This window comes from Hemitrygon akajei, chromosome 2 (genome assembly GCF_048418815.1).
Source record: "Hemitrygon akajei chromosome 2, sHemAka1.3, whole genome shotgun sequence".
Lineage (NCBI taxonomy): Eukaryota > Metazoa > Chordata > Chondrichthyes > Myliobatiformes > Dasyatidae > Hemitrygon > Hemitrygon akajei.
Genome location: NC_133125.1, coordinates 63608746 through 63636140, shown reverse-complemented (window position 1 = coordinate 63636140; position 27395 = coordinate 63608746). Strand labels below are relative to the sequence as shown.

The 27395-nt window shown below is 37.7% G+C and overlaps 1 protein-coding gene across 4 annotated transcripts in view; it reads right to left on the bottom strand.

Annotated features, from left to right (window-relative positions):
- Positions 1-16611: 16611 nt before the first annotated feature.
- melk (maternal embryonic leucine zipper kinase) overlaps positions 16612-27395 on the bottom strand; it is a 93775-nt gene continuing 82991 nt past the window's right edge. For 2 of the 4 annotated variants that reach the window (XM_073023979.1, XM_073023986.1), the window contains 2 exons: positions 27152-27255; positions 16613-18508 (listed from right to left, as the gene is read on the bottom strand). In XM_073023979.1, the coding sequence (XP_072880080.1) occupies positions 18331-18508; positions 27152-27255 (282 nt within the window). In that variant the 3' untranslated portion in view covers positions 16613-18330. Of the gene's footprint in view, positions 18509-27151; positions 27256-27395 lie in introns of all 4 variants that reach the window. The other 2 variants (XM_073023995.1, XM_073024004.1) reach the window with 2 other exon arrangements.

Here is a 27395-nt window from a genome sequence, read left to right as displayed (position 1 = left end):
TCAGTGGATGCTCTAACCATGTTAGTAACTTTCCTGTAATACCATGGGCTCTTAACTTGGTAAACAGCCTCATGTGTGGCACCTGGACAAAGGCCTTCTGAAAGTCCAAATATGCAACATCCACTGTACCCCCTTTATCTATCCTACTTGTAATTTCCTCAAAGACAGGTTCATCAGGCAAGATTTTCCCTTAAGGAAATCATGAAACCAAAGTTCCCATATTGTATTTGAAATTGCATTCGATCGTTTACAACTCAGGTTTCTGCTAGAACTTATTTGCATTGTCATTGCAAAACATTCCACAAACCAATTAGCATATGTTTATTTTCCCTTCCATTAAGAAGTATTTCTTTATGAATGGTAACCTGAACTAGTTTTATTAGCAAAACTAAAAAGTAAGCATTTTCAAATGAAGTGGCCCTCATGAACATATAAATTCAGTGGAAATATTTTTGAAATAACAATAAACAATTTAATAATTCTATTAGTGTGGTCATTTTTAGGCATATTAAATTTTTCATATGACAGGTATTTAAAATGTATTGATTAGTTTCTGCTCTTCAAATTAAATTAACCCAATCTGAAGTCTCCCCAAACTGGTGCAATAATGGATTATGACCAGTTTTGAAGGTGGGGACTGACTGAGGTAAATAAAATTCTGAACCGACAAAAAAATGCAATTTCTGAAACTGCAACTTGGCAAAGAATCACAACAGGAAAAAAAAAAGCCTTACAGTTTTATTTGGTGCTACAGATAAGCCACCCAGCCTCTCCAGGGGAAGGGAGTGGTGAGGAGCGATTGCGTACTCTGAATGTTCTGAGGCTGAAGGGTGATTGCTATTTCTGGTTCATAATTTGAAACAAAAATTCAGGGATTTTCTTTTCTCTAACATTTCTTCACCTGCTTCAGGAGTATTTGAACACAAATATCTCAGACATTTTAATGACTAGTTCATCACTGTAAGTAGCATGCTAAAAGCAAAATTAATGGCTATTTCACCTGCAAAGTACTGATGATGTATGGTTATTACTCTCTCTGCAGAGGTTATCCTCTTTGACGCAACTGAACATTTGCACATAGAAATAATTAAGGAATTGAAGCAAGATTTCACCACTTGGCCCTTCATGCCTGCTTTAACATTTAATAACATCATATTTGCCTATACTAATCCCATATTTCTGTATTCCCTTGCTAGTCAAACATCCATTGATCTGTCTTGAATATACTCAACAACTGAGCTTCCACAACCTCCTTTGATAGAGAATTCCAAAGAATCACTACGTTCTGAATATTTTTATTATAGCTCTGAAATATCTGACCCCTCTGAGATAAAAGGAGAAAGTGATAGAAACATTCAGCACCTCAAGCTGTGGAAAGATTAAGAATTTTAGATAACAGATTCAAGAACTTTCATCAGAACCAAATAAAATCATTAATTTCACATGTTCAGCATATTCAGTTTTCATGATTTCAAGCTTTATTTTGAGACCTTGATCCCTGGTTCTACATACCAATAAGCCTTTAATGAATTTTATTTGTTTCCTTGAGATCACCACTTATTCTTTTAAGCTCGAGGACAAATCCCCTCCCCCATTCCAGGACTCAAAACACTGAAATTTTATTGCACTCTTTTGCAAAATATTTTTTCTTGGTGGGTGGGGAAGGCTTGGGAGGTGACCTGACCTGACTATAATAATTGAACAACTGTTTCACTAGGGCCATGCACTGTATAATCACAGTAAAATTACTGCTACATTTCTCTCAAATCTCATTGTAATTAAGGTCAACATAGCACAACATACCATTTTTATAATTCCTCATTTTACCTTGATGTTTAACCAAGACACACAGGTCTCCCTGAAGACTAATGTCCGACAGTCTCTCACCATTTACTAATATTCTGTCTTGTTATCTACTTTATCAGAATAATTTCACACATTCACATTTTTTATTTAATTAAGTACGGCATGTCCTTTTCCAATCTAGTAGTTTGTCAGTATCCCCCGGAAGCCTCTCTGTGTCCTCCTCATAACCCACTCTGCAATCTGGCTCAGTATCATCGTCTACCTTTGAACTATTACCTGGTCCCCTTATCCAGTTCACTGGTATAGACTGTGAACAGGTGGGACCCTGGCACCGTTCCCTGTGAAAATCCACTAGTCATAGTCCCTCAACCTGAAAATGACCTATTTATTGTAACTCTGTGCTATCTGTCCATTAATGAATCCTTAATCCATACCAATATATTACTCTAAATACCAGGTGCCCCAATTTCTTTTAATAACCTCTTGTGTGTACTTTCTTGGAGGCCTTCCAAATGCAACATATCTATTTTTGCCCCTATATATTCTGCAAGTTATAACCTCAAAAAAAAACTCCATTAGATTGTCAAAAGTGATTTTCCTTTCATTAATTCATGTTGTCTTTATCTGGCATTATTTCCTAAATACCCTGCTAACATTGACAAGTTGCCACACATGATGCTGCCTAACAAGTTAAGAACCATGGTATTACAGAAAAAATACTAGCATGGATAAAGCCATGGCTAATTGGTAGGAGGCAAAAAGGGGGAATAAAGGGAGCCTTTTCTGGTTGACTGCCGATGACTAGTGGTGTTCCACAGCAGTTTCCACTGAGACTACTTCTTTTTACATTATATGTCAATGACTTGGATGTGGCAAAGTTTGCGAATTATATGAAGATAGGTGAAGGGGCAGGTGCCTTTGAGGAAGTAGAGAGGCTTCAGAAGGACTTAGACAGATTAGGAGACTGGGGAAAGAAATGGCAGATGGAATACAGTGTCGGGAAGTATATGGTCATGCACTTTGGAAGAAGAATTAAAAGGTAGACTATTTTCTAAATGGAGAAAAAATTCAAAGATCTAAGGTGCAAAGGGACTTGAGAGTTCTTATGCAGGATTCCCTAAAGGTTAATTTGCTGGTTGTCTTGGTGGTGAGGAAGGCAAATGCGATGTTAGCATTTATTTCAAGAGGACTAGAATATTAGAACAAGGGTGTAATGTTGAGGCTTTATAAAGCACTGGTGAGGCCTCACTTGGAGCAATGTGAGCAGTTTGGGCCCCTCATCTAAGAAAGAATGTGTTGAAACTGGAGAAAATTCAAAGGAGGTTCACAGAAATTAGTCCAGGTTTGAACAGCTTATCATTTGATGGCTCTGGGCCTGTATTCACTGGAATTCAGAAGAATGAGGGGTGACCTCATTGAAACCTATTGACTGTTGAAAGTCCTTGATAGGGTGGATGTGGAGATGATGATTCCTATGATGAGGAAGTCTAAGACCAGAAGACACAGCCTCAGAATAGAAAGATGTGCTTTTAGAATGGAGATGAGGAGGAATTTCTTTCGCCAGAGAGTGGGGAATCTGTGGAATTGGCTGGAATTCCACAGTTGGCTGTGGAGGTCAAGTCACGGGGTATATTTAAGGCAGAGGTTGATAGATTCCTGATCAGTTAGGGCATGAAGGAATACAGGGAGAAGGCAGGAGATTGGGGCTGAGAGGGAAAACGGATCAGCAATGATGAAATGGCAGAGCAGACATAATAGGCCAAATGACCTAACTCTGCTCCTATATCTTATGATTTTATGCTCTTATTTAATACTTGAATCTAAATTTTTGATTCGTATTGATGCAAGACTGATTGTCTCTTGTTCCTAACTTTCCCTCTTCATGTTTTTATTTACACAATATGTTTACGTTTACTACACCTTCAACAACTGTTCTAGATTCTATGGAAATATTGGAAAACAACCAGTCTGTTGACTATCTGCATGGTAAGGCTTTAGAACTTAAGGTCCAGGTCAGCAGATCCTGTGGTTTTGTTGGCTTTCTGTCCCGTTAATTTGTTGAATATTTTTAAGTTAATGCTAATTTCTTTCAGCATCTTGTTCACTTTAGACCTGGGCTCCAGCATTTGTGGGAGGCTTTCTCTATTTTCTTCTATGAATATAGACACATAATATTTGCTACTTCTTTGCCTGTTCCCCTAATTTGTTCAAGTCCTTCTGCAGACTCCCTGCTTCCTCAGCACTACCTACTCCTCCACTTACTTTTGCATCTGTAAGCTTGGCCAGAAAGCCATCAATTCTGCATTCTGGATCATTAACGCTGTATAATGTGAAAAGTACTCTACTGTGTCTTTATTTCTTAAATAATTCTTGTTGTATACCTATAGAAGGTTTTACTCTGTTTTCATGCTTTGTTTCTAGATTTCTCATGTAATGAACAGGTTCTGATTTTACTGATGTCCATAAGTCAAAAAAAAATCACTGAGTATTGTAACTAAAGCTCCACAGTAATGTATTGAAAGACAAAAAGCACATAAGATGGATGAGAAAGAACAATTACTAAAAGGAGAGAGAGAAAAATAGTGACATTTGTAGAAATGAATGTATGCATGCATACGTCAGACTTCTGAATTTAATAATAATATATAAGATTAATAACATTATCATCAATCCTGCATATAATAATACATAAAATTTTACATATAATTATAAATGGTTGTCCATAAATTGGTCATTCATAAACTGGGGACTGTCTGTATCCTACTTTTTCTCTCCATATTAATTTTGTGATTTTCCTGAATTTTTTAATTTTGCAAGACAGGCTTCCTGCCCTTTTTTTTGATAGCATTATAAACCTTTTCTTTTGACCTCTCTCAGTTAGGTTACTTTTCCTCCTGAAGTTTTTTTTCTGTCTTATAGGGAGATATGTTGCAAACCATGAGTACTGTCCTATTCTTTATTATCAGAACCACCTTTTCCATTTTTTTCTAACACACCAAAAATTAAATATCATGGAATATATCACATCTAACTCTGGTGATCTGCAACCACACCTCTATAATATTGTATTCAGTTATTTTGATTTGTGCCACTAAAGTATTGGCCTTGCTGTTATGTGCACCAATGAAAAGCCTTCAGTATTGCCTTTCTATCATTTTCCCTGCTCTGACTCTGATCAGATATTCATTCACCTGGGTGCATGCACTGTCTCTTCCTGACTGCCTCTACTCAGTTTGGTATCCTACACCATCACCTTGTTCTTCTGTTTAATTTTCCGCATTTTCCTTCATCTGAACACTTGTCTCCACTGTTCACTTTAAAGCCTTATCTGCAGCCTGGTTATCTGATTCTCCAGGATATCAGTTCCAATGCAATTCAGGAAATCTTTCCCAACAGAACCTCTTTCCTAGTAGTTGTTCCAGTACTCCAATAAACAAAATCCATTTCTCCCATGTAGTCCTCGAAGCAGGTATTGTACTCTCATTCAATTTTGTCCATGTGTCAGTTTGTATATGGTTCAAATAGTAACCCATAGTTTGTTGCCTTCGTAATTTCAAGCCTTCCTTTAGTAGAAGCTCCTTCCGTGTAGAGTTTACTCTCTGGTTTCCACACGGACCTTGACAGCCAACAACAAGTTCCAGTCCAGAGCCGATGTCCTCAGTCTTGCTCTCAGCTGATGGTGATGGCATTTGTTTTGCTAGTGAGTCTGTCCCTTATGACTGCTACATTCTTTCACACTTCCCCAGTTTGAATGCCCTCTTCCCCATCCCATAGTACGTGATTGGTTTGCTTGTCCTCCTTGCAGACTATGCTCTCGTTTACATAGGATACACAAGTGCCATGTCTGTTGGAGGAGTGCAAGGACTGCAGCTGCTCCCGTCATTATCTTTTGGGTTTCCACATTTGCCCCACTGTATCAAATGGATCACACTATTAAACATTCTTGTCCCTATTGTCTGATCAGTTCTGAAGAACTTTATCTAAGATATGTGACTGCCCTCTAAAGCAAAATGTGCAGGTAACTTTTCCCTGCATCCTGGTGTCCCAATGTAAGATTTCAGTCCACCAACTCTGATTCAAATCTTGGAAATACTCAACAGGTCAGGCTGCATATGTGAAAACAGAAACAGAATGAATATTTCAGGCTGAAGATCTGTCACCAGAAATGATTTTCAATTCTGATCTAAGGTTCCTCAAGGCAGACATTTATTGCAGATATGGCTCCTTCAGATCATAATTATTTCCACCTACTACAGTTGTACGTTGTCTTCAGCCTATTATTAGTCAGAATATTAATTTTGGTTATGCAGATAATTTAATTAATTTAATATTTTAATTATTATGCTGCTCCATTGCCTTTGCCTTACCTAAGTGCACATTCCAAAGATTTTGCACTTCACAACTGGTCTTGAGAAAATGCAGATATGCATTATTTAAAATAATTTAAATATTTAAAACAATATTTAAAATAAGGTTAGTACACTATACCAGCAAATATCTTGCACTAAGGTAGTACCATTAAAATCAGAAAACATCCAATGACTAGAAAGGTAGTTGAGATAGTTTATGGAGACATGAAAACCAAGGCCAAACCTTTGCCAAAAAGATGGATTAAGCAGCGTTATGGAGACATATAGCACAAAAATGGGCTCTTTGCTGCATCATGTCCATGTCAACCTTTCTGCCTATTCAAATGTCATTTTAAATGTAGTAATTGTGTCCAACAACTCCTTCTCTGGCCCTATGTTCCAGATGTCAACCATTCTCTGTGTAAGACAAAAACATTCCCCTGAGATCCTTTTTAAATCTCACCTTAAACCCATGCAATCTCTATCATGGGAAAATGATTCTGACTACCTACCTTATTTATGTCTTTTATCAGCTGACTGCTCAGCCTTCCTTGCTTCAAGAAAAACAAGCCCAACCTATCTGATCTCTGCCCATAATTAAAGTCCTCCAATCCAGGCAACATCCTAGTGAATCTCCTCTGCACTCCCTCCATCACAACCACATCCTTTATATAGTGTTGCAGTAAACACTTCACTCTAAAATGTGTTTTTTAAAGTTGCTACATGATGTCCCAACTCTTATACTTTATAACATGATCTACAAAGGCAAGAATGCCATGTTTTTTCCACCAACCTATCAACCTGTGTTCCCATTTTCAAGGAAGCATGTATTTGGACTCCTAAGTAGTGTCACCGAGTAACGTATGAGAGGCACTGAGAATTTTGTTCTTAGAATGCAGGATGAGGGGGAGCAGCTAGGAAGATGAGGAAGAGTAGCAATTTCTGGGAAATGAAGCAGTAGGGGTAAGGAATTACAATCAAATCGAAACAGAGGCAATTTATATGATCACCTTGTTCCGGGAGTCAGTGGTTATTCAACGGGCATTTTTAGTACAAAATAAAGGCAGAAATATCTGGGAGCACTCATCAAGTCAGACAGTACCCCTGGAAAGAGAAACAGTTCATGTTCCAAGTCTGGGACTCTATCAACAGAACATGCATGCACCTTCACAAATTCTCACAATCGCCAACGACCCTGTGATTTCAGTACCTGAGGCCAATATAAGAGCATCCTTCAGGAGGGTGAACCCACAGAAAGCATCTGACCAAGATGGTGTACCTGGCTGAGTGCTGAATACCCATGCTAATCAGCTGGTTAGAGTGTTTACTGACATCATTAACATATTGATTTGGATGTCTTGGATTTTATTAATTAGTTTTGAGAGGATGAAAGTGTTGAATGATGGGGTGTAATCAATGAAAGGCATGCCAATATGTGTATTGTCACTGTGCAGGGCTGAGTGAAAAGCCAAAAAAAAGGTATCTGTTGTTGACTTCTTGTGATGATAGGCAATTTGGAGCAGATCCTAAGTCACATAGTAGGACTTACATCCACTGTGATGAATTGTTTTGAGACATATCAACTTCAGCCCCGCACAGTGAAGATGCATACATTAGCATTCTTTTCATTGACTACACCCCATCATTCAACACTTTCATCCTCTCAAAACAAATTAATAAAATCCAAGATCTATATTTGATAGCTCCCTGTGCAACTGGATCCTTGATTTCCTCACTTGCAGAACCCAGTCAGTTCAAACTGGCAGCAACATCTCTTCCATGGTTACACTACAAGGCTGTATGCTTTGTCCCCTGCTCTACTCATTTTACACTTATGACTGTGAGGCTAAGTACAACTCCAATGCCATATTTAAATTTGCTAACCTCACCACTGTTGTTGGCCAAATGAAAGGTGATGATGAATTGGCATATAGGAGAGAGATTGAAAATCTAGTTGAACAGTGCCACGACAACCACCTCTCAGCCAGTCCTTATTGGAGGATTGGAGATGGAGAGGATCAGTAACTTTAAATTCCTTGGTGTTATCATTTCAGAGGATCTGTCCTAAAACCAGTACAAAAGTGCCATTACAAAGAAGGCAAGGCAGCACCTCTACTTACTTAGAAGTTTGCAAAGATTTGGTATGTCTTTTAAAACTTTGATAAGCTTCTATAGATGCACAGTGGAGCGTATCCTGACTGGTTACTTAATGACCTGGTATGGAAACACCAGTGTCCAAGAAGCCTACAAAAAGTGGCAAACACAGTTCAGTCCATCACATGCAAACCCCCTCCCCCTCCCCCTCCATTAAGCACATCCACTGGGGGCACTGCCACAAGAAAGCAGCATCCATATCAAGGTCCAGTTATTACCCTGCAGCCAACAGACTCCTGAACAAGTGTGGATAACTTCACTTACCTCAACATTGAACTGATTCCATAACCTATGGCGTCACTTTCATGGACTCTATTACAGTAGAGTCAGTATTATTTATTTACTATTTATTATTATTATTTTGTATTTGTACACTGTCTTCTTTTGCATTTTGGTTGTTTGTCAGTCTCTGTGCATAGTTTTTCATTGTTTCTATTGTAATCTTTGTTCTATTGTGAATGTCACAAGAAAATGAACCTCAGGGTAGTATATGGTGACACATACATATTTTGACAAGCTTACTTCAAACTTTGAGAGAAAGTAATTTAGCTTTATGTAGTTGAGAAAGTGGAGAAAGAAAGAGTTGGGCAAAGGGAATCATGTCAGATAGGGCAAGACCAAATGAATTAATGTGGCTTTTAGAAGTACAGTTTGTTTCTTAATCTGTTACACGTTCTTGTAGCAAGTATGAGGGACATACCCAGCATGCCAAGATATGTTAACTGAGAGGCAATCAGATGATATGAGCAGAAATGGCCAGTTCTGATACAGAGAGAAAGAATGAAAGAAAGAAAGACTTCAAGTTAAATAATTCAAGGTTGAGTCTCGAATGTGTTCAGATGGAAGTTAAGGGTGATTCCTAAAGCTTTCATAGGCCTCGAAATAGTGCAAGAGATTATAGACAGAAAGGTCAGAATGGGAGTGATAGGGAGAATTAGTGTGATAGGCAGCAGGAAGCTCAGGGTCACTCCACCAGAATGAAGGCAGGTTCTTGGCAATAAGATTGCTCAAAGTATATTTGGTTTCTCCAGCATAGAGAATACACTGAACAGTGAATACAGCATCAATGATGTTGCCCCCTTTAGTACACCTGTTTGCCATGTCCTACAGCCCTACTGTTAACAAAACACAAGGCAGATAAAAAGGCACAATTTGTTTGACACATTTAACTTATTTGGTCTTGCCTCTCAGAGATATTTGCTTGATTGTATCCATCCTATTTTGACCTTCCCTGCTACTGAATATTCATATGCTTTCTCTTTTTCGCAGTTCAGACGTAGAACTGAAACAACCGAAGCATAATGTACTTCTGTCATATTAACTCTTGGTCTTACCCTATCAGACATATTCCCTTTGAACTACTCATTCCTCCCCCACCTTCTCCATTCATAAAACTTCTCTCATCAACAAACAAGAAAAAATCTGCACATGCTGGAAATCCAAGCAACACACACAGCATTTTGCGTGTGTTACTTGACTTCTTTCATTCCCAGTTTTGATAAAGGGTCCCAGACCTAAAGCATTAACATTTCTCTTTCCCCAGATGCTGCCTGTTTCAGCAGTTTTTGTTTTTATTTTCACTCTAGCCTTCTTATTTGACCCTTCATCACAGGAAGTATTTAATTAAATCCTTTCCGGATGCCTTCACATCCTTCCTATCCAGGTCAGGCTGGATCAATGTTTTATAAAGGTTCAGTATGACCTACCTGTTTTTATGCTCTCTGCTTCTACTTATAAAGCTGAGAAATTACTTGTGCTCTCTACAACATTATTATTCTCTATAGCCTCCCTTCATTCTTCCTACCAAAATACAACATCTCACATTTCTCTGAATTCATTTCAACTGCCCAATCTACCTTCAATTGCTATCTTCTTCATAGTTCACAATATTCTCAAGTTTATGCCAGTTACATTCAGGAACTTAGAAACGTTATTTATTCCGCTTTCCTTCCTGAATACTGCAGTTTTTCTGGCAAAGACATTCCCTCAATGATGAGTTCTATGATTTAGGCCCAGTGATGATAAAGGAATGTAATATATTCCCATGTCAGGATGGGGCACAATACAGAGGAGAAAACTAATGTGAAGTTGTTCAATATGCTTGCCCCCATTGTCCTTGGTGACTGAGGTCTCTGTCTTGTCAGGTACGGTAGGGGTAGCCTAGGAGAGTAAAAAAGTAATTGTTCACATTATGCTGGCAGCAGATGTGGTGCCAATAAAGTGAGCTGATTTGTAATGGACAATGTTGAGTTTCATGTATAGTTTTGGAGCTGTACTCAACCAGGTAAAATGAAAACATTCTATGGTTCTTCTTGTGTTCCTTGTAGTTAGTGGAATTACTGGTAAAAGGAAACCTCCAGGAGAATGTTAGTAGAGTAAACATTACAATGGGAATGCTATTGAATATCAAGGATAGACAGTTGGATTCTCCCATTGCTTAGTACCTTCAGGGAACAAAATTTACCTCCCACTTACCAGTCTATGCCTCAATGCTGTCTGAAATCTGGAAGCAAATGAAATATGCATGCAGCATTTGGAGGCAATGTCATTGATAAAACAGCTGAAAATGCTTGTAATATCTGAATGTTCAGGGAACTTGAGGAACTCCTAAATTGGTAGCAGAGGGTGGAATGGTCAATTGCCAATGTTCTTTGTGGTTGACTCCAACCACTGAAGTGCCTTGTTCTTGTTGCCTATTGAAATAAGTTTTAACAGGACTCTTCAAAGCCAGATGATCATATGTTGCCTTGATACAGCCATCCTGACCAAGAATTTTGCAACTTGGGCTAATTTTTTAAAATATTATTATATAAGATATACAGCATGGAACTGGCCCACCAATTTAACCATAGCCTAATTACAGGACAATTTGCAATGACCAATGAAGCTACTAACCAGGATGTCTTGGACTGTGGGAGGAAACTGGAGCACGTGGAAGAAACACACACATTCACAAGGAGAATGTACAAACTCCTTACAGACGGTGCTGGCATTGAACTCCAAATGCGCAGACATGTTGTGGAACTGCTTTGTACCATCGCAACCATGTGACAAGATCTGGAATGTATGGTCCAAGAAAACCCAAAATAAATATCAATGAATGGGTTATTGGTGGGCAAGTGCCACTTATCAGTACTGTGAACAACCTCTGCATTATTTTGCTTATGGCTGAGAATAGTTGAACTGGATAATAATTAGCCAAATTGGATTAGGCCTGCTTTTTATGAATAGAACATATTTGGCAATATTTCATAGTCAGGTGTTCAAACAGTGAGTAAAAGCATTAAATTAGGAAATCAAATTACTTACCTTTTGAAGCTGGGCTAGTGAGGGTGATGAGGTTACCAAATTTTACTAAAATGTGTGGAGCTGAATGAAATGTATTGCCTTGGCAGTTGTAAAGCTGAAGGGCTAGACGTGAGCCATAACTAGCCACTTGACTTAGCATTATACAACATGTCTCTGGACTTTGGTAATAGCAGGGCTGGGGGGAAAGATTGAGTGTACCAGTATCATTCTTCAGCATATTCCATACTATAGTATGTAGGTAGAGAAGTCCAGACTGTATTGTCATATGCACTTCAGTCAGCCACTGTACAGAGCCACCCCTCAACCTGTACTTCAGTTCAGCCTATCATTTTTCTACAAGGTGACGTCTTAACATTTTTTCCCTCTGGAGAAGCTGTAATTTCCCAGCGTCTCCCATTTTACTTTGTACTTGGACATGCCAGTACAAGTCAAGGAAGATGTTGAGAATTTACCATTTGGCTTCATGTGGGGTGAAGCTTTCTTTTTGGATGATGTTGGTTCTAGACTACTGTCTTCATACACACAACTGGCTACAGAAGGACTCATCTCACCACACTGGTATCAGAAGGGAAGGCTTCACTGATGACTATGGTAAATTAGTACACAGCCACACTGTTCTGGGCAAATTTAATATTTTTAAAAAGTCACTAACATTCAGATATTACAAAACTATTGAAATTTATTAAGTGTTCCCTTTTGCTTTTCAACCCAGTGAAGAATCTCCATCAAAATCAATGGGATCACTGATCTTATACCAGGTTTGATCCCATTCCACATGGAATCCAGTGACAGATGCAGTAGCACTTGTGGTCAAGCAGGTCAGGTAACATGTTATCACTTCAGATGAGGTGGCCTGAAATGCTAACTGTTTGATCATCCATAAATGCTGCCTGAACAGCAGAGTATTTTGTTCCTATTGCTTAATTCCAGTATCCATAGAAATGCTCTTTAAGCTTTCTTTTAGCGTGAAAGAAAAGCAGAATAGCAATCTGTGAGAGCAGAATCACAAACAAGAGGAGATCTGCAGATGCTGGAAATCCAAACAACACACACAAAGCTGGAGGAACTCAGCACACCTGGTAGCATCTACGGAAAAAAGTACAGTTGACATTTCGGGCCGAAACCCTTCAGCCAGACTTCAGAAAAATCTCATTTTAATTTCACTTTCCATTCCCATTCTGATATGTCCATCCATGGCCTCCTTCACTGTCGGGATAAGGCCACACTTAGGTTGGAGGAACAACACCTTGTATTCCATTTGGGGAGCCTCCAACTGATGGTATGAACATGGAGTAAACCGCATCTAGGCTTTGCTCCAAACCTTTTACGTTTTTTTTTTAACCTACAAACACCCCTTAAACTTATTTTAAAGGGGTCCAAACATATAGAATTTTTCTTCTTAAACTATTTGAATTATTCTCAACTTGCTGAAATGTCTAAAGCAAAAGAACCGAAACAGACGAGAGAACCGTTAACTTTAGAAGTAGTTGTGAAGTTTATAGAAGCTAAATTTGAAGATCTGGAGAGAAAATTACTTGGAAGATTTACACAGTATGACGAACGTTTGAAATCACTCGAAGAAAAGTTCCTGACCCTTTCACGGGAATCAAAAGAACAACAAGCAAGCATTTTGGTTCTTGAAGAAGCCGCTCGTAAGAAGGAATGTATAATCGAAAAAATACAAGAAGAGCAAACTTCGACGATCCAACAGATGGATCGTTATGAAGTTAAAATTACTGATTTGGAAAATCGTTCTCGAAGACAAAATCTTCGGTTAATTGGGATCCCGGAAAAATTTGAAAGCGGTGATCTGACCGTTTTCTTCTCTAAATTTCTAGTGGATGTCCTGGGCGCAGAGGTTCTGGATAATCCCCCGATAATCGATCGGGCACATCGGGTGTCCAGATTTCAGGCAGATTCAAGTCTGAAACCGCGGCACGTAATTCTTAGAATCCATTATCCTCATATCAAAGAACGTCTGATTCGTGCGGCTCGTAAAAAAGGTATGATAACCTATCAAAACTTCAATTTTCGCATTCTGGAGGACTATAGCCCGGAGGTATTACGGGCTAGGCTGGCTTTTAGATCGGTTATGTCGAATTTTCACCAGAAAGGCTACAAGCAAGCGTTGCTGTTTCCAGCACACCTGAGAGTCACCCTTCAAGATGGATCTTTTCGGCTGTTTAAATCGCCAGCGGATGCTCAAGGTTTCCTGGAACAATGACATTTGATCGGGCTGACCAATGTAATTTAGCCTATAGATTTGGATCTGTTATAGATTGACGTTTGGGGTTTTTTTTTTGATACGGTTCACATGTATTTCTTACATACGGTTAAAGCTCTCTTTTTTCTACTGGGCTTACTCTGATTTTATATCTTTTTATATTATTAATTAAATTTATTATTATTAATAAAAGGTATAACATGTTTTCGTGATCTGTTTTTGGATGGTAACATTATGTCCTTTGAACAGTTATCTAATAAATATAATTTATCTAAAACCCATTTTTTTAGATATCTACAAGTTAGAAATTTTTTATATAATGAACTAAAGTCTTTTTCGAAAGAATGTCCATTGGACATTACAGAAAGAATTTTTGCTCTTAATCCTTGTCAAAAGGGCTTAGTAGCTATCATTTATAATATGATTATGAATGTACAACCAGATATATCAGAAAAAATTAAGAAGGAATGGCAGGAAGAATTGCATTGCCCTATATCTATTGAGCAATGGGAAAAAATTTTATTATTGGTAAACTCATCCTCTATCTGTGCTAAACATGCTCTAATACAATTTAAGGTTGTACATAGAGCTCACATGTCTAAAGATAAACTTGCTCGATTTTATTCTTATGTTAATCCAACCTGTGATAGATGTCATTCTGATATTGCTTCGTTGACCCATATGTTTTGGTCTTGTCCTTGTTTATAAAACTATTGGAAAGATATTTTTAATATTATTTCAAGAGTTTTAAATATTAATCTCCAACCACATCCTTTTACCGCAATTTTTGGTCTACCAATGATAGATAATAAGCGTTTATCCGCTTCATCCCAACGAATGATTGCATTTGTTACACTAATGGCTAGAAGATTTATTTTACTGAATTGGAAAGAAATTAACCCTCCAACTGTATTTCAGTGGTTTTCTCAAACTATTTCCTGTTTGAGCTTAGAAAAAATTAGAAGTGTAGTTTTTGACTCTTCAGTTAAATTTGAGGAAGCTTGGAGACCATTTATTCAACATTTTCATATGAATTAAATGGTCTGATCCTGAACCTTATTGTTACTATCCTGGATTGTGTGGATGGAGGTTGGGAGTCATTGGCACTACTGTATGTATTTAACATTATGCGATTGCCCATGTTGGTTAGTTTTTTTTAAAGTTTTTTTTTAGTTGTTTTTTTTTGGGGGGGGTTTCTTTTTTTTTCTTAATTCCTTTACATTATACTATGAGTTTGAGAGACTCTGTGTATTGATTAATACATATTTGATTGTTAATTAATCTATTATGTACTCTCAAATGTTTTGTACTAATATTTTTCTTATGTTTTTCTTAAAAAATTAATAAAAAGATTTGAAAAGAAAAAAAGCTGAGGAGTAGGTTTGAAAGGTGGGGGAGGGGAGAGAAAAACTCCAGGCAATAGGTGAAACTTGGAAGGGGAGGGATGAAGTAAAGAGCTAGGAAGTTGTTTGGTAAAATCACTACCATTCAGGGCCCCAACCAGTCATTCCAGGTGAGGTGACACTTCACCTGAGTCTGTTGGGGTCATATACCATGTTTGGTGCACACAGTGGGCCTCTTATATATTGGTGAGACCTGACACAGATTGGGAGACTGCTTTGCCTAGCATCTACACTCCATCCGCCAGAACAAATGGGAACTCCCAGTGGCCACCCATTTTAATTTCACTTTCCATTCCCATTCTGATATGTCCATCCATGGCCTCCTTCACTGTCGGGATAAGGCCACACTTAGGTTGGAGGAACAACACCTTGTATTCCATTTGGGGAGCCTCCAACTGATGGTATGAACATCTATTTCTCTAACTTCCAGTAATGACCCCCCCCACTTCACCACTTCCCATTCCCTTTTCCCTCTCTCATGTTACCTCCTTGCCCACCCATCGCCTCCCTCCAGTGCTCCTACCCCACCCCCTTTTTTCTTTCTTCCATGGCCTTCTGACTTTTTCACCAATCAACTTCCTAGGTCTTTGCTCCATCCCTCACCCTCCAAGTTTCACCTATCACCTGGCATTTCTCTCTCCCCTCCCCCCACCTTTCAAATCTGCTTCTCAGCATTTTTATTTCAGTCCTGCTGAAGGGTTTCAGCCAGAAACATTGACTGTACTTTCTTCCCCATAGATGCTGCCTGGTCTGCTGAGTTCCTCAAGCATTTGTGTGCAACAAAAGATGACAGACATTTATGGAATCAGAAAGAGGCTTTTTTTAAAAAAAACAATGCTTATGCCTTTTCATGTTTCCTCTTCAAAAATACTAAAATTATCCAAGGCACACTTCACTATTATCGAAATTTACTGAGAAAGATGAGGTATAAAAACGGAGTCCAAGCACTTGGTTTAAGCAGTGAGTATCCTGAAAGGACAAATCTGATGTAGAAATAGAGTTTTAGGGTCTAAATTTGAGAATAACAAAGAGGCTGGAATCAGAAGAACATACTAGACTGTGGGAGATGAGGGATAAGGAGGGTGAGAATTTCAGAGATGGTACAATTTTTTTTTACAGAAGCAGGAATCATTAAGGTTAATTATATTTATATAAAAAAACACCAAGAAATTAAATAAGTGAATATCTCTAATCGGCACACAGAGGTACAATATTGTAAAATGGCATTTAAAATCCCAGTGTATTTTCTTGAATTTTTATTTTAAAACTGTTGCTTTTCTCTGCTTGGATGCCCACACATTGATACCAATTGGTACAGAAGTAAAGAAAAGAAACAAAAAAAGTTCAGTTAACAATGAATTTAATAAACAATGGATGCTAATTTCTTAACCAAGGCAGATTCAAAAAGAAAACAGCAGACCAAATTTGGACTGTATCTGTAGAGGCAAAATGTGCAATTTTATCCTTGGGGAATGAATGCAAAATGAGGCAATATACTATAACCTCAATGAACTAAATATTCATAGTATCAGATATTCATACAACTGCTGAGAACTGTCAGACATTAAATGGCCTTGCACTACACGTTAAATATGTAAATTGGTATGCTCATTCATCACTTCGTTGATTGTCATAAAAATCAAATTTATCTTAACTTATAGTTCTACGATTAGCTGAAGTGTGGTTGAGCAATGTAAACAGATCTCAATACCGTAAATTTAATCAGACACTTTGATATTCCCTGCAATTGCTCAGAGACCTTTAACCATTAAGAATGGTATCTTTTTTTTTTGGCTGGTAAGTCAGTCAATTTATTGTATGCTGTTTAATCTAAACAAGCTGAATAATGTAAACCAGCAAAGGGAAACATTTAAGCAGGTAAAAAGGGATCATTGCAAATACTCTACAGGTAAAATGCACTCTCAACATTGTCACAGTACCCTTTAATAGTACTGTCACAAGTCACTGATAAGCTGGAATCAGCTTCCAGAGGCAATTTCCTTGTGTCATGTCAGTCCATTTTAGATCATTAGTTAGTAAATACAAAATTTCATTTAACATTCAGAAAGACAGGCAAGTTATTTAAATCAACTTAATTTTATGCAACATACTGAGTGTATAGTTCAACTGTGGTAACTGCAGCTGTGACTCTTTTAACGATCCCAATAAATCCTCTTTAAATCACAGACAGGAAGAGAATTATGCAAATGATATATTAAGCAATCTTTGACTGAATGCAGTGTTCTGTAAATGCTGGATTTTCAAAAAAATTGGAATAGTCACGACTGAAAATTAGAAAATTAACAATTAAGATTCAAAAATAAAATGGTATATTAAGACCAAATCTAAGAAAATTTACAAGTTTATTAAGGAATGACAGTATAACCAACTCACACAGATAAAAAATGCACTTTTTACAAATTACACATTACATGATCACAAAAAATAAACAGAAAATAAAATAGAAGTTGAATATAACTACTACAAAGCTATGTTGTGCAATTTAATCATGAGTTTCTTTATCTGCGTTAATTATGCCTCAATTTTTACCAAGAGAGGTTTAACTTAATATTAGTAAAGCAATTTAAAATTGAATGGACCACTCCATTTCAAACTTCTTTGTTTGACCCTCCCATATATAAATATTTCTATTTCGGCATACAAATGATTTTTAAAATTCACTCACTCATGGCTAAATTTAAGTTAGGAAGATCACAATTTTATACAGCTTCTTAGGTTTACATAGCTAGGAACACAAATTTCTCAGTGCCTAGGGTAACATGCCTAGTCCATCCATCCTCATCCTCATGTATTTTAGGAACCTTCTCAGGTGATAGTGTCCTAATGTTGATGTAAAAGATATTAGAATTATTTATAAAAAGAATCACTAAAAAATACCCTCTACATGCACGTTTCCAAAACTTTTTTTGTTATGGTCAGTGTATATTGATGCAGCTAGATTACATTAAACTGAGAAATCAGTGAAGGCACAAGTAAAATAGTAAATGGTACACAATGCCACAACAACAAAATACTCCTTTCATTAATCAAAGAACTTAAATTTAATTGCTAATATAAGCACTAATTAGATGTTGGAACTGGATAAAATATCTTCGACTAAACGTTTATAAACCCAGGCATCACCCTTTAGTCGCTGTCTTCTGATACCAATCACTTCAGGCTTGCTGAGCTGACACATCTCCAATTTGAACTGCATGGTGACCTTTCCAAAGTCTGACCTCGTCCAGCATTTTAAAGTATAGCTGATGGAGAACAAGGTGATGATTGCACAGTATGAATATATAATCATAATATAGAATTTCTTCTAAAATTCTGTTATTTCAATGTTGTTCTAACTTGAGCAAATTGGCTTAATGCATCTAATGAATAAAGTATGAAAAAAATAGATTTATAAGCATACTTTAATCACCCATTGAGAGACTATCATTCCTTGAGTGCACACATATATGGAAGATTTTTATGTTAAGACCACAAAATTTAGTTAAAACAGATAGAAGTGAACTATTTAAAAGTTCAATCTCATCAATGTTCACACTGTATTTCAAATGGTACTGTGGCAAGTTTCAGGAGACTTTATTGCATTGCAGTTGCTCCCAATTACCAGTTTTGATTTTACAAAGTAATTACCAAAGGAAATTCTCCATATCTGTTATGCTAATTACCAAGCCATCAATTGATTTAAAGTAATTTTTAATAATAAAGACAAGATATTCTCTGAATGAAAAATAAAGCAGTGAGAACATTAAGATATCATGAAGTAAAATGATATTTCTACTTTGAACAGAATTACTAATTTTGCTGCAAATTACACCCAAAGTTGCTTCCATTTCAAAAGATATATTTTCTTCACTGCCTCCCACCAGAGTTTCCACTCAAACATAAATGAGAACTACCAAATGCGGGCTTCTATAAATATAGATGGTATTACCATATAGAGTTGAGGTAAATGTCATAGAAGCATTTAAGATGAAGGTAAAACAGCATAAGAATAATGTGTTCACATAAAATTCTCAATCGGTGCTCATAAAAGCACTATGAAGGAAGAATGACAATGCCTTTTTTTTTGTTAGGGGATTCATTCATCCAGATAGGAATGTTAAATGTTCTTCAGGACTTAACAGTCCTTGATAATATTTGGGAAATTGAAAAGCTTGCCGCACCATGCGATAAAAGTTAATCCAACTCCCAAGCAAAGGTTTATTTTGCAAAAGTATTCTTGGTGTATCAACCATGTCTAAATGTTGGAACATTGAGTAATTAATACAATAGCACCATCCAGAGGAAGCAATATAAACTGATTCTTGAAAACTGTGTATAGAAAGGAATTGTAACATTGACTAACAAAAACAATCACGTGCTGGTCTACCAAAAAGTGTTTTTCCCCAAACAAGAGCAGGATTAACATAAAATTACTTTCTGGAATTTAGAATTCTGATATTTTCAGCATTTTCTGGGATTCTGTCATTTACAGCACTGATTGACCAACTGCTATTTTCAGCAAAAAATTGGTTAAGAATCTAAGAGAGACAATGGCCAAGCTCATATTTCCAATGTAGTATGCTACAATTTAGATACAGATTAAGGAAAACAGATGCATCATGTTTTATCATTTTACAATAAAGAGAATACTAATTATTCTTCTGCCTGCATTTACTGTACATGCAAGAATATGTAGGTAATATATTTCAATACGTCACAGTGAGTCAGCCTTTTTACTCAGTACTTTTATATAAAGCGTTGAAGTGAAATGCCTCCGAGTTTGGTATAAAAGCAAAAATTGCAGGTCAGCAGCATTTGTGGAGTGAGACGCAGTGAGGTTTCAGATTTATAGTATTTGCACCTAACTGGGTCAATTTAGAAGGCAGGTATGTTTTAAAAGTTGCACAGAAGAGAAACGAAGGGGAAGAACAAAGGTGATGTTTGTGACAAAGTGAAGACCAGGAGAAAAAAAGAAAACAAATGAGTGTCAACAGAAATGATGTTAGCAGCTTGCTAATGACAACCAATCTATCTGGATAAAGAGAAAAGTCCCAGAAGCAAAAATAAAAAATCTTGCTTGAGATCAGAAATAAAGGAGAATATAGGCAAAGTCCAACTGGCCAGGCACATCAAACTCAGCTAGGGACTGAAAAGAGAAAAAAAAAACTACAGATATAAATCTGAAACAAAAACTTAAAACTGGAAACAAGTCAGCATGACAGGTAGCATTTGCAGAGAGAGGGTACGGAGCCAGTGGCTTGTATACAATGACAACCTACTCCACTTCCTTAGAAGTTTGTGAAGATTCTGCATGTCATCTAAAACTTTGACAAATTTCTGCAGATGTGTGGTGGAGAGTATATTGACTGGTTGTATCACACTTGGCATGGAAACATCAATACCCTTGTATAAAAAGCCTAAAATGTAGTGAATACTGTCCAGTCCAACAAGGGTAAATCCCTCCTCACCATTGAGCACATCTGCAAGGAGTGTTGCCGCAGATAAGCAGTATCCCCACCTCCAGGCCTTGCTCTCCTCTGCCATCAGGAAGATGCTACATGGACCAACACTAACAGGTTAAGAAAGAACTATTACCTCTCAACCATCAGGCTCTTGAAACAAAGGGGATAACTTCATTCGACCTATTACTGAACTGTTCCCACAACCTATGGGCTCACTTTCAAGAACTCATCATCTCATGTTTTCAATATTTATTGTTTATTTACTTACTTTCAGTTTGTTGTATTTTTTTGTCTTGTTGGGTGTGATCTTTCATTGATTCTATTGTGTCACTTGTATTTACTGTGATTGCCCGCAAGAAAATGAATCTCATGGCTGTATATGGTGACATATGCTGTATGTGCTTTGATAATAAACTTACTTTGAATTTTAAAATGTTTCCAACCACTAATGGGTTAGCAGAATGGAGTTACTTCATCCATTCATTTGCCAATTTTTACATCCAATCTCCTTTACTTTATACAAGGCTAAATTACTTTGCTTCTAGGTTTGCATTTCTTGCTGGAAGCAAAATTATTCCTTGTGCTTTGTGTGATTAACGTCAGTATTGATAGAGTGAACTTCAATGTCAGAGTATCTTACAAGGATATAAAAAAATATTGAGTTCATAAAATCAAATGGAGATGGCTTGAGAGGTTTAATGTCGCAAATCCCAGTAGAAGCACATTTTCTGTTTCAACCCCTGGGAATAGATAGCTTTACAAAAAAGTCAGCTTATTTATTAAGATCTGGTGCTGGAAATAACTAGCTGACAGCGTAACCAACAGGACTATTTTAAGACTCTATATAAAACAAATTATTTCAAATCTGTGAAGTAGTAATAGAAATGCAAACATTTTAGAAGTTGGGAAAGAAACAATTTTGATTAGTTTACTGAATCTTTCCAACAATATTTATACTAGGAAATGTTGCTGTACAACTCAAACCTATTAAAAAGACAGTACATTATACCAAATTGAGTGCCATGCAAGAGTATGGAGTAACAGCTCCTCCAGAAAAGAAGGAAGTGTTTTAGCCAAATGCAAGTTATCCAGAATACAGAATTCAGAAGTAGTAACAAATTGCTAATATGCTGAGAGTTGTATTGTTTAGGAAACAAAGCCCTGAATGTGAAAAAATAATGTAAAGAAATTTTCAATTAAATTTTAGTCATTCTCCACCCCTCCCCCCGCGTAACTAATACTGATCCTTTCTTTAATGCATTTACTGCAAAGTGTCTTGTAATATAACCAGTGGGATTACTTGCAATGCCAAAGAAAAAACACTATAGGCTATATTACGGCACTTTCTGGATGAGGAGTATTTCAAGAGCTGCTCTTGCTTTACATTTAAACAGCCTTAGTACGTAAGTGTGACTTGTAGGGAGGGCAGTATTAGCTTGTGAAGGACGTTAATGAACATTTTTTATCCATCCCGCATCAAAATTATCTTGGCTCATCTAACAAAATCAATACATTAAGTTTCAGATTTACAGGAAGCTGATGAAGTTGCTGATGGCAATGTTGTTCAACATGCTCCAGGAGGACAACTGATAGGATATCAGAGAGGGTATCAGCATTGGGGTCACTGTACTTCCTAATGTTGTATCATTTGAAAGCTCAACTGATCTTTGTTATTTATTCATCCCTATGTAGGCCTGCCATCTCCTTTTCCTCCTACATCATCCTGTGAAAGCTACCCACCCCCACCTCTAACTTTAGCGACCCAAAAACTGTACACCATCCATCTCGTCCCCACCTTTGCAATATTGCAGTGTAAAGATAGAGTATGGAAAACAAAGAAGAAAACTGGCCACAAAGATCTCATGCTTTCCATTGGATGCACTCCCTTTTTCCTTTTGCTGTCCAGTGTTAAGTTAGACTCATTATGGCACAGGAGGCAATCTTGTAACCCAATTTAGCTTTTTGTTGAGTAATCTAATCAGTTCAATTCCCCTACACGCAGCCAGTAATCCTGCAAGTTTAAGGTGTTAATCCAATTTACTTTTGAAAATATTGATGGTCTCCACCTTGCTTAAGAAAAAAATGTCCTTCCTTGTCCATGTGCATCTCTTCATCATCACCTGAGATCCATAAGCCATAGCCAATATACCATCAACTAATAGGGACAGCTTTTATTTATCTACCTTTTCTAACCCAATTATCTCATACCTTTCAATCTCCTTTACACTAAGAACAACTCAAGTTTCTCTCGCCTAACAATGTAGTCAAATCTTCCATTACTGGGACTATTCAGGTAATATCACTGCATTAGAACCTTCACATCCGCCCCCAAATGTTGTGACCAAAACTGAATTCAATTCTCTACTTGTGGTCTAATCAGAGTTATATAAAAGTTCATCATAACTTTATTTTTTATATATTCAGTAGAGCATGTTGAAATTTGGACTTCATAGCCACTTACTTCTCTTTCACTTCTACAGGCAGTCCCCGAATTATGAATGTCCGACTTACGAACAACTCGTAATTATGAATGGAGGGAGGAGAACGCCGTCTTCCATTTTAAGTCAGATCATGACGCCATCCTCCATTTTAAGTTGTTGCTGTTAACACTGCGTTAAGTGTGTAACTTTGTATTTGGCTTAAATATTTGTTAGCAAGATTCACCCTGATCCCCCCCCCTTTTCCAGTCAGCACTGCCCTCACTTGTCCCATCTAACCTGTGTAAAGGGGGTTTCTTCTTTTTCTTTGTTACTGCGTATGTTAATCAAAATGGCTTCTTTGTTTTGTTAAAAGTGGGAATGCTTCTTTGTTGCGAGAGAGTGCTGGAAGCTTGTTTGGGTTAAAATTTACTGATAACGAGAATTGTATTCCTTTGTTAACCAATTGGGATTAATGTTGTTCTTTCTTCTGAGTCTGTAAGCTATTGTTGGCGGGCTTTTGGGGAGATCAGCGCGAGGGGGTGAGAGAGGGAGGACGCAATGCTGTAAACTGGGAGCGGAATGGACCCCAAGTTGGGGTCTGAGGCCAGGAGGTACCCTGAGGAGAGGAGACGAAGATAGATGTGCTTGGTTGACCACTTCGGGTGGCCCTGAGCTGCGAGTCGAGGAGTTTGGAGGGGATCGAATGGTGGCCAGAAGACTTCAGTAATTGAGCTCCAACGGTTGTGCCCGAAGTGGTTTGGACTTTGATAAGTTTGGCGCCTTTTCCTTCATATATACTGTATCGTTATTAGTCACTTATTACTACAACTAAGTGATTAATAACGATACAGTATATATGAAGGAAAAGAAAATAAAGAAAAGGCACCAAACTTATCAAAGTCCAAACCACTTCCTGCACAACCGTTGGAGCTCAATTACTGAAGTCTACTGGCCACCATTCGATCCCCTCCGAACTCCTCGACTCGCAGCTCAGGACCACCCAAAGTGGTCAACCAAGCACATCTATCTTCGTCTCCTCTCCTTGGGGTACCTCCTGGCCTCGGACACCCCGCTTTGGGTCCATTCCTCGCCCAGTTTACAGCATCGCGTCCTCCCTCTCTCACCCCCTCGTGCCAACTCCCCCAAAATGCCCGCCAACAATAGCTTACAGACTCAGAAGAAAGAACAACATTAATCCCAATTGGTTAATAAATGAATACAATTCTCGTTATCAGTAAATTTTAACCCAAACAAGCTTCCAGCACTCTCTCGCAACAAAGAAGCATTCCTGCTTTTAACAAAACAAAGCAGCCATTTTGATTAACATACGTAGTAACAAAGAAAAAGAAGAAACCCCCTTTACACCTGTCTCAGTGCGGGTGAATTTTAGGACCCAGGGGAGCAGAGGACCCGCAGCTGCTGCTGAATCCGCAGTTATCTGTTCCCTTGACGGAAAACGATCACGATTGAAAATGAAATGGAAATAATAAACTGATTGGAAAGAGGTGAAACACTGATCATTGGAAAAGTGTTAGGCTACAGTCGGTCAACGATCGGAACAATTTTAAAGGATAACGGATAAAGTGAGAATAATGCAGCATGTGAAAGGCCCTGCCCCGATGAAAGCTACAATTATTACTAAGCAATACAGTGGTTTAATTATTGGAATACATACGTTTCTTAAGTATTTTATATGCATAGAAAGGCAAAATATATACTATATACAGTCGGCCCTCCTTATCTGCGGATTCAACCAACCGTGGATTGCGAAAACCCAGAAGTTTTCTCTCCAGCACTTGTTGTTTGAGCATGTATAGGCTACATTTTCTTGTCATTATTCCCTAAACAATACAGTATAACAACTACTTACATAGCATTTACATTGTATTAGGTATTATAAGTAATCTAGAGATGATTTAGAAGTACAGGCAGTCCCCAGGTTATGAATGAGTTCCGTTCCTGAGTACACCTTTAAGTCAGATTTGAAGTTGGAACAGGTACATCCGGTATTATTTAGCGTCAGTTAGTCAAATGTTTGTCTTTGTATATAGTATATATTTTACCTTTCTACGCAAATAAAACACTTAAGAAATGTATGTATTTCAATAATTAAACCAGTGCGTTGCTTAGTAATAATTGTAGCTTTCATTGGGGCAGGGGCTTTCACATGCTCCATTAAAATTGTTCTGATCGTTGACCGACTGCAGCCTAATGCTTTTCCAATGACCAATAGAGTTTCACCTCTTTCCGATCGCTTTATCGCTTCCATCTTCTTTTTAATCGTGATCATGATTATTTTCATGAACAGAAACACTGCGGATTCAGAGCTGCGCCGGGTCCTAAAGTCCACCGGACTGAGACAGGTTAAATAAGGTCCGGAGTTCCGCTGGGTCCTAAAGACCACCGCACTAAGCCAGTTTAAATAAGGGACCTGAGCATCTGTGTTTTTTGTATCCGCGGGGGGGGGGGGGGGGGGGGGGGGGGGAGGGGGGTCCCCGGAACCAATCACCCGCAGATAATGAGGGCCGACTGTACTAACTGACGCTAAATAATACTGTATGTACCTGTTCTGACTTATGTACAAATCTGACAGGAACGGAATTTGATCGTAACCCGGGGGACTGCCCGCATCATCTTCAAAGAATTCTGCACTTAACCCCTCCCCATTCCCCTCTGTTCCTGCACATCTCAGAAGTATCTCACCAAACCTGTTGCCTTTTCCCATCCCAAACACAAGAGGTTCTGCAGATACTGGAAATCCAGAGTAACACCCACAAAATGCTAGAGGAAATCATGTCCTGATGCCCAAACATCACTTTATTCCTCTCCATAGACGCTGCCTGCCCTGCTGAGTTCCATCAGCATTTTATGTTACTCTGTCTTTTCCCGTCCCTTCTGCCAAAATGCAACACTTCAAACTTATGTATTAAATTCTATTTGCCACTTCCCTGTCTATTCTGCTAACCCATGTCCTGTTGTACAGAGATGGCATAATGCCTCTCATTTGCCACCTGTTAAAGTTTAGCATCACTGCAGTTTTTGAAACTTTAGTCGAACAGATAGAACCAACCCTGTGTGCCATTTAAGCAACGCAAGCAACACTGCTGTGTGCCATCTTCCAACTTGAAAAGAGTGAAAATCAAAAGAACTACGAATGCAAGAAAGCCAAGATAAAAATCAGAAAATACTAGAAGGAATCAGCAGATTAGGCGGCATCTATAGAAAGAAAAACAATGCTTCAGGTTTGAGACTTTTCATCAGAATAAGAAAGGAAGAAACTGCAGGTATCATTGAAGGTGAAGTAGAGCAATTGCTGGAGTAAATCAATTTGTTTCTGATTGGATTAAATAAAATGTCCATTAAGGCATTAAAAACAGCAAGACCTGTGTCTAAGCAATATGTTGCTAATATTATAAAGTTTATGTAATGTTATATGGTCTAGTCTGCTGGGCATATCCAGCAGATCAGACTGTATAAAGAAAAAGGGCAAAAAAAATGCCAGCGATGGCTGGATATGATGAAAACAAAAGTAGCCAGATTGTGACTCATTTTCAGTCCATAATCAAAAATGTTTGGAAATCTTGGTTATCCAGTATAAGGTGTCATCAAGCAGGCCAAGTAACCTAACAAAGTGAATGGTCAAATTCATAAGTCACCAAATTAAAATAAATTGACTGAACAATTTACAGAGCTACAATTGGGACATTTTACAGTAGGAATTAAAATAACATTGAAATGTTCTAAACAATTATTCCAGTAAATAATCATCTGTATTCCATTTATATAATGGCTTGTGTGTGTATAAAAGATAACTGCATTTAAAAGAAGTTGTAAATAGAGAACTTTGCACTCATTCACTGCCACAGTAGTAAACACCAGAACAATAAATCTTGTGAGATGAAACTATTAAACGTGTTTTCAATTTTGTTGATGCATAGGTACCTCATTCCCATCAAACCTGCAATACTTTAACACTAATACCCATTACTTTCATTCAAATATTGGACTAATTTTAAAAACTTACCCCTTTTGCACAAAGTCTACACGTTTGGTTGGTAAAATCCGAATAATTTCATCCAAAGCTTGGTCTGCATTCACCATGGTGGTTGTTGTCACATTATATTGTGCCTAAAAGAGCAAGCATGATTTTACTGCAGTTTCCATATTACAAATTCAAAGAGTTTTCACTTGTTTAACCACAAGCATTGAATACAAAAGTGCAATTCCAATTTTGGAATAATTTCCTTTTTGTAATACTAAACAAATTA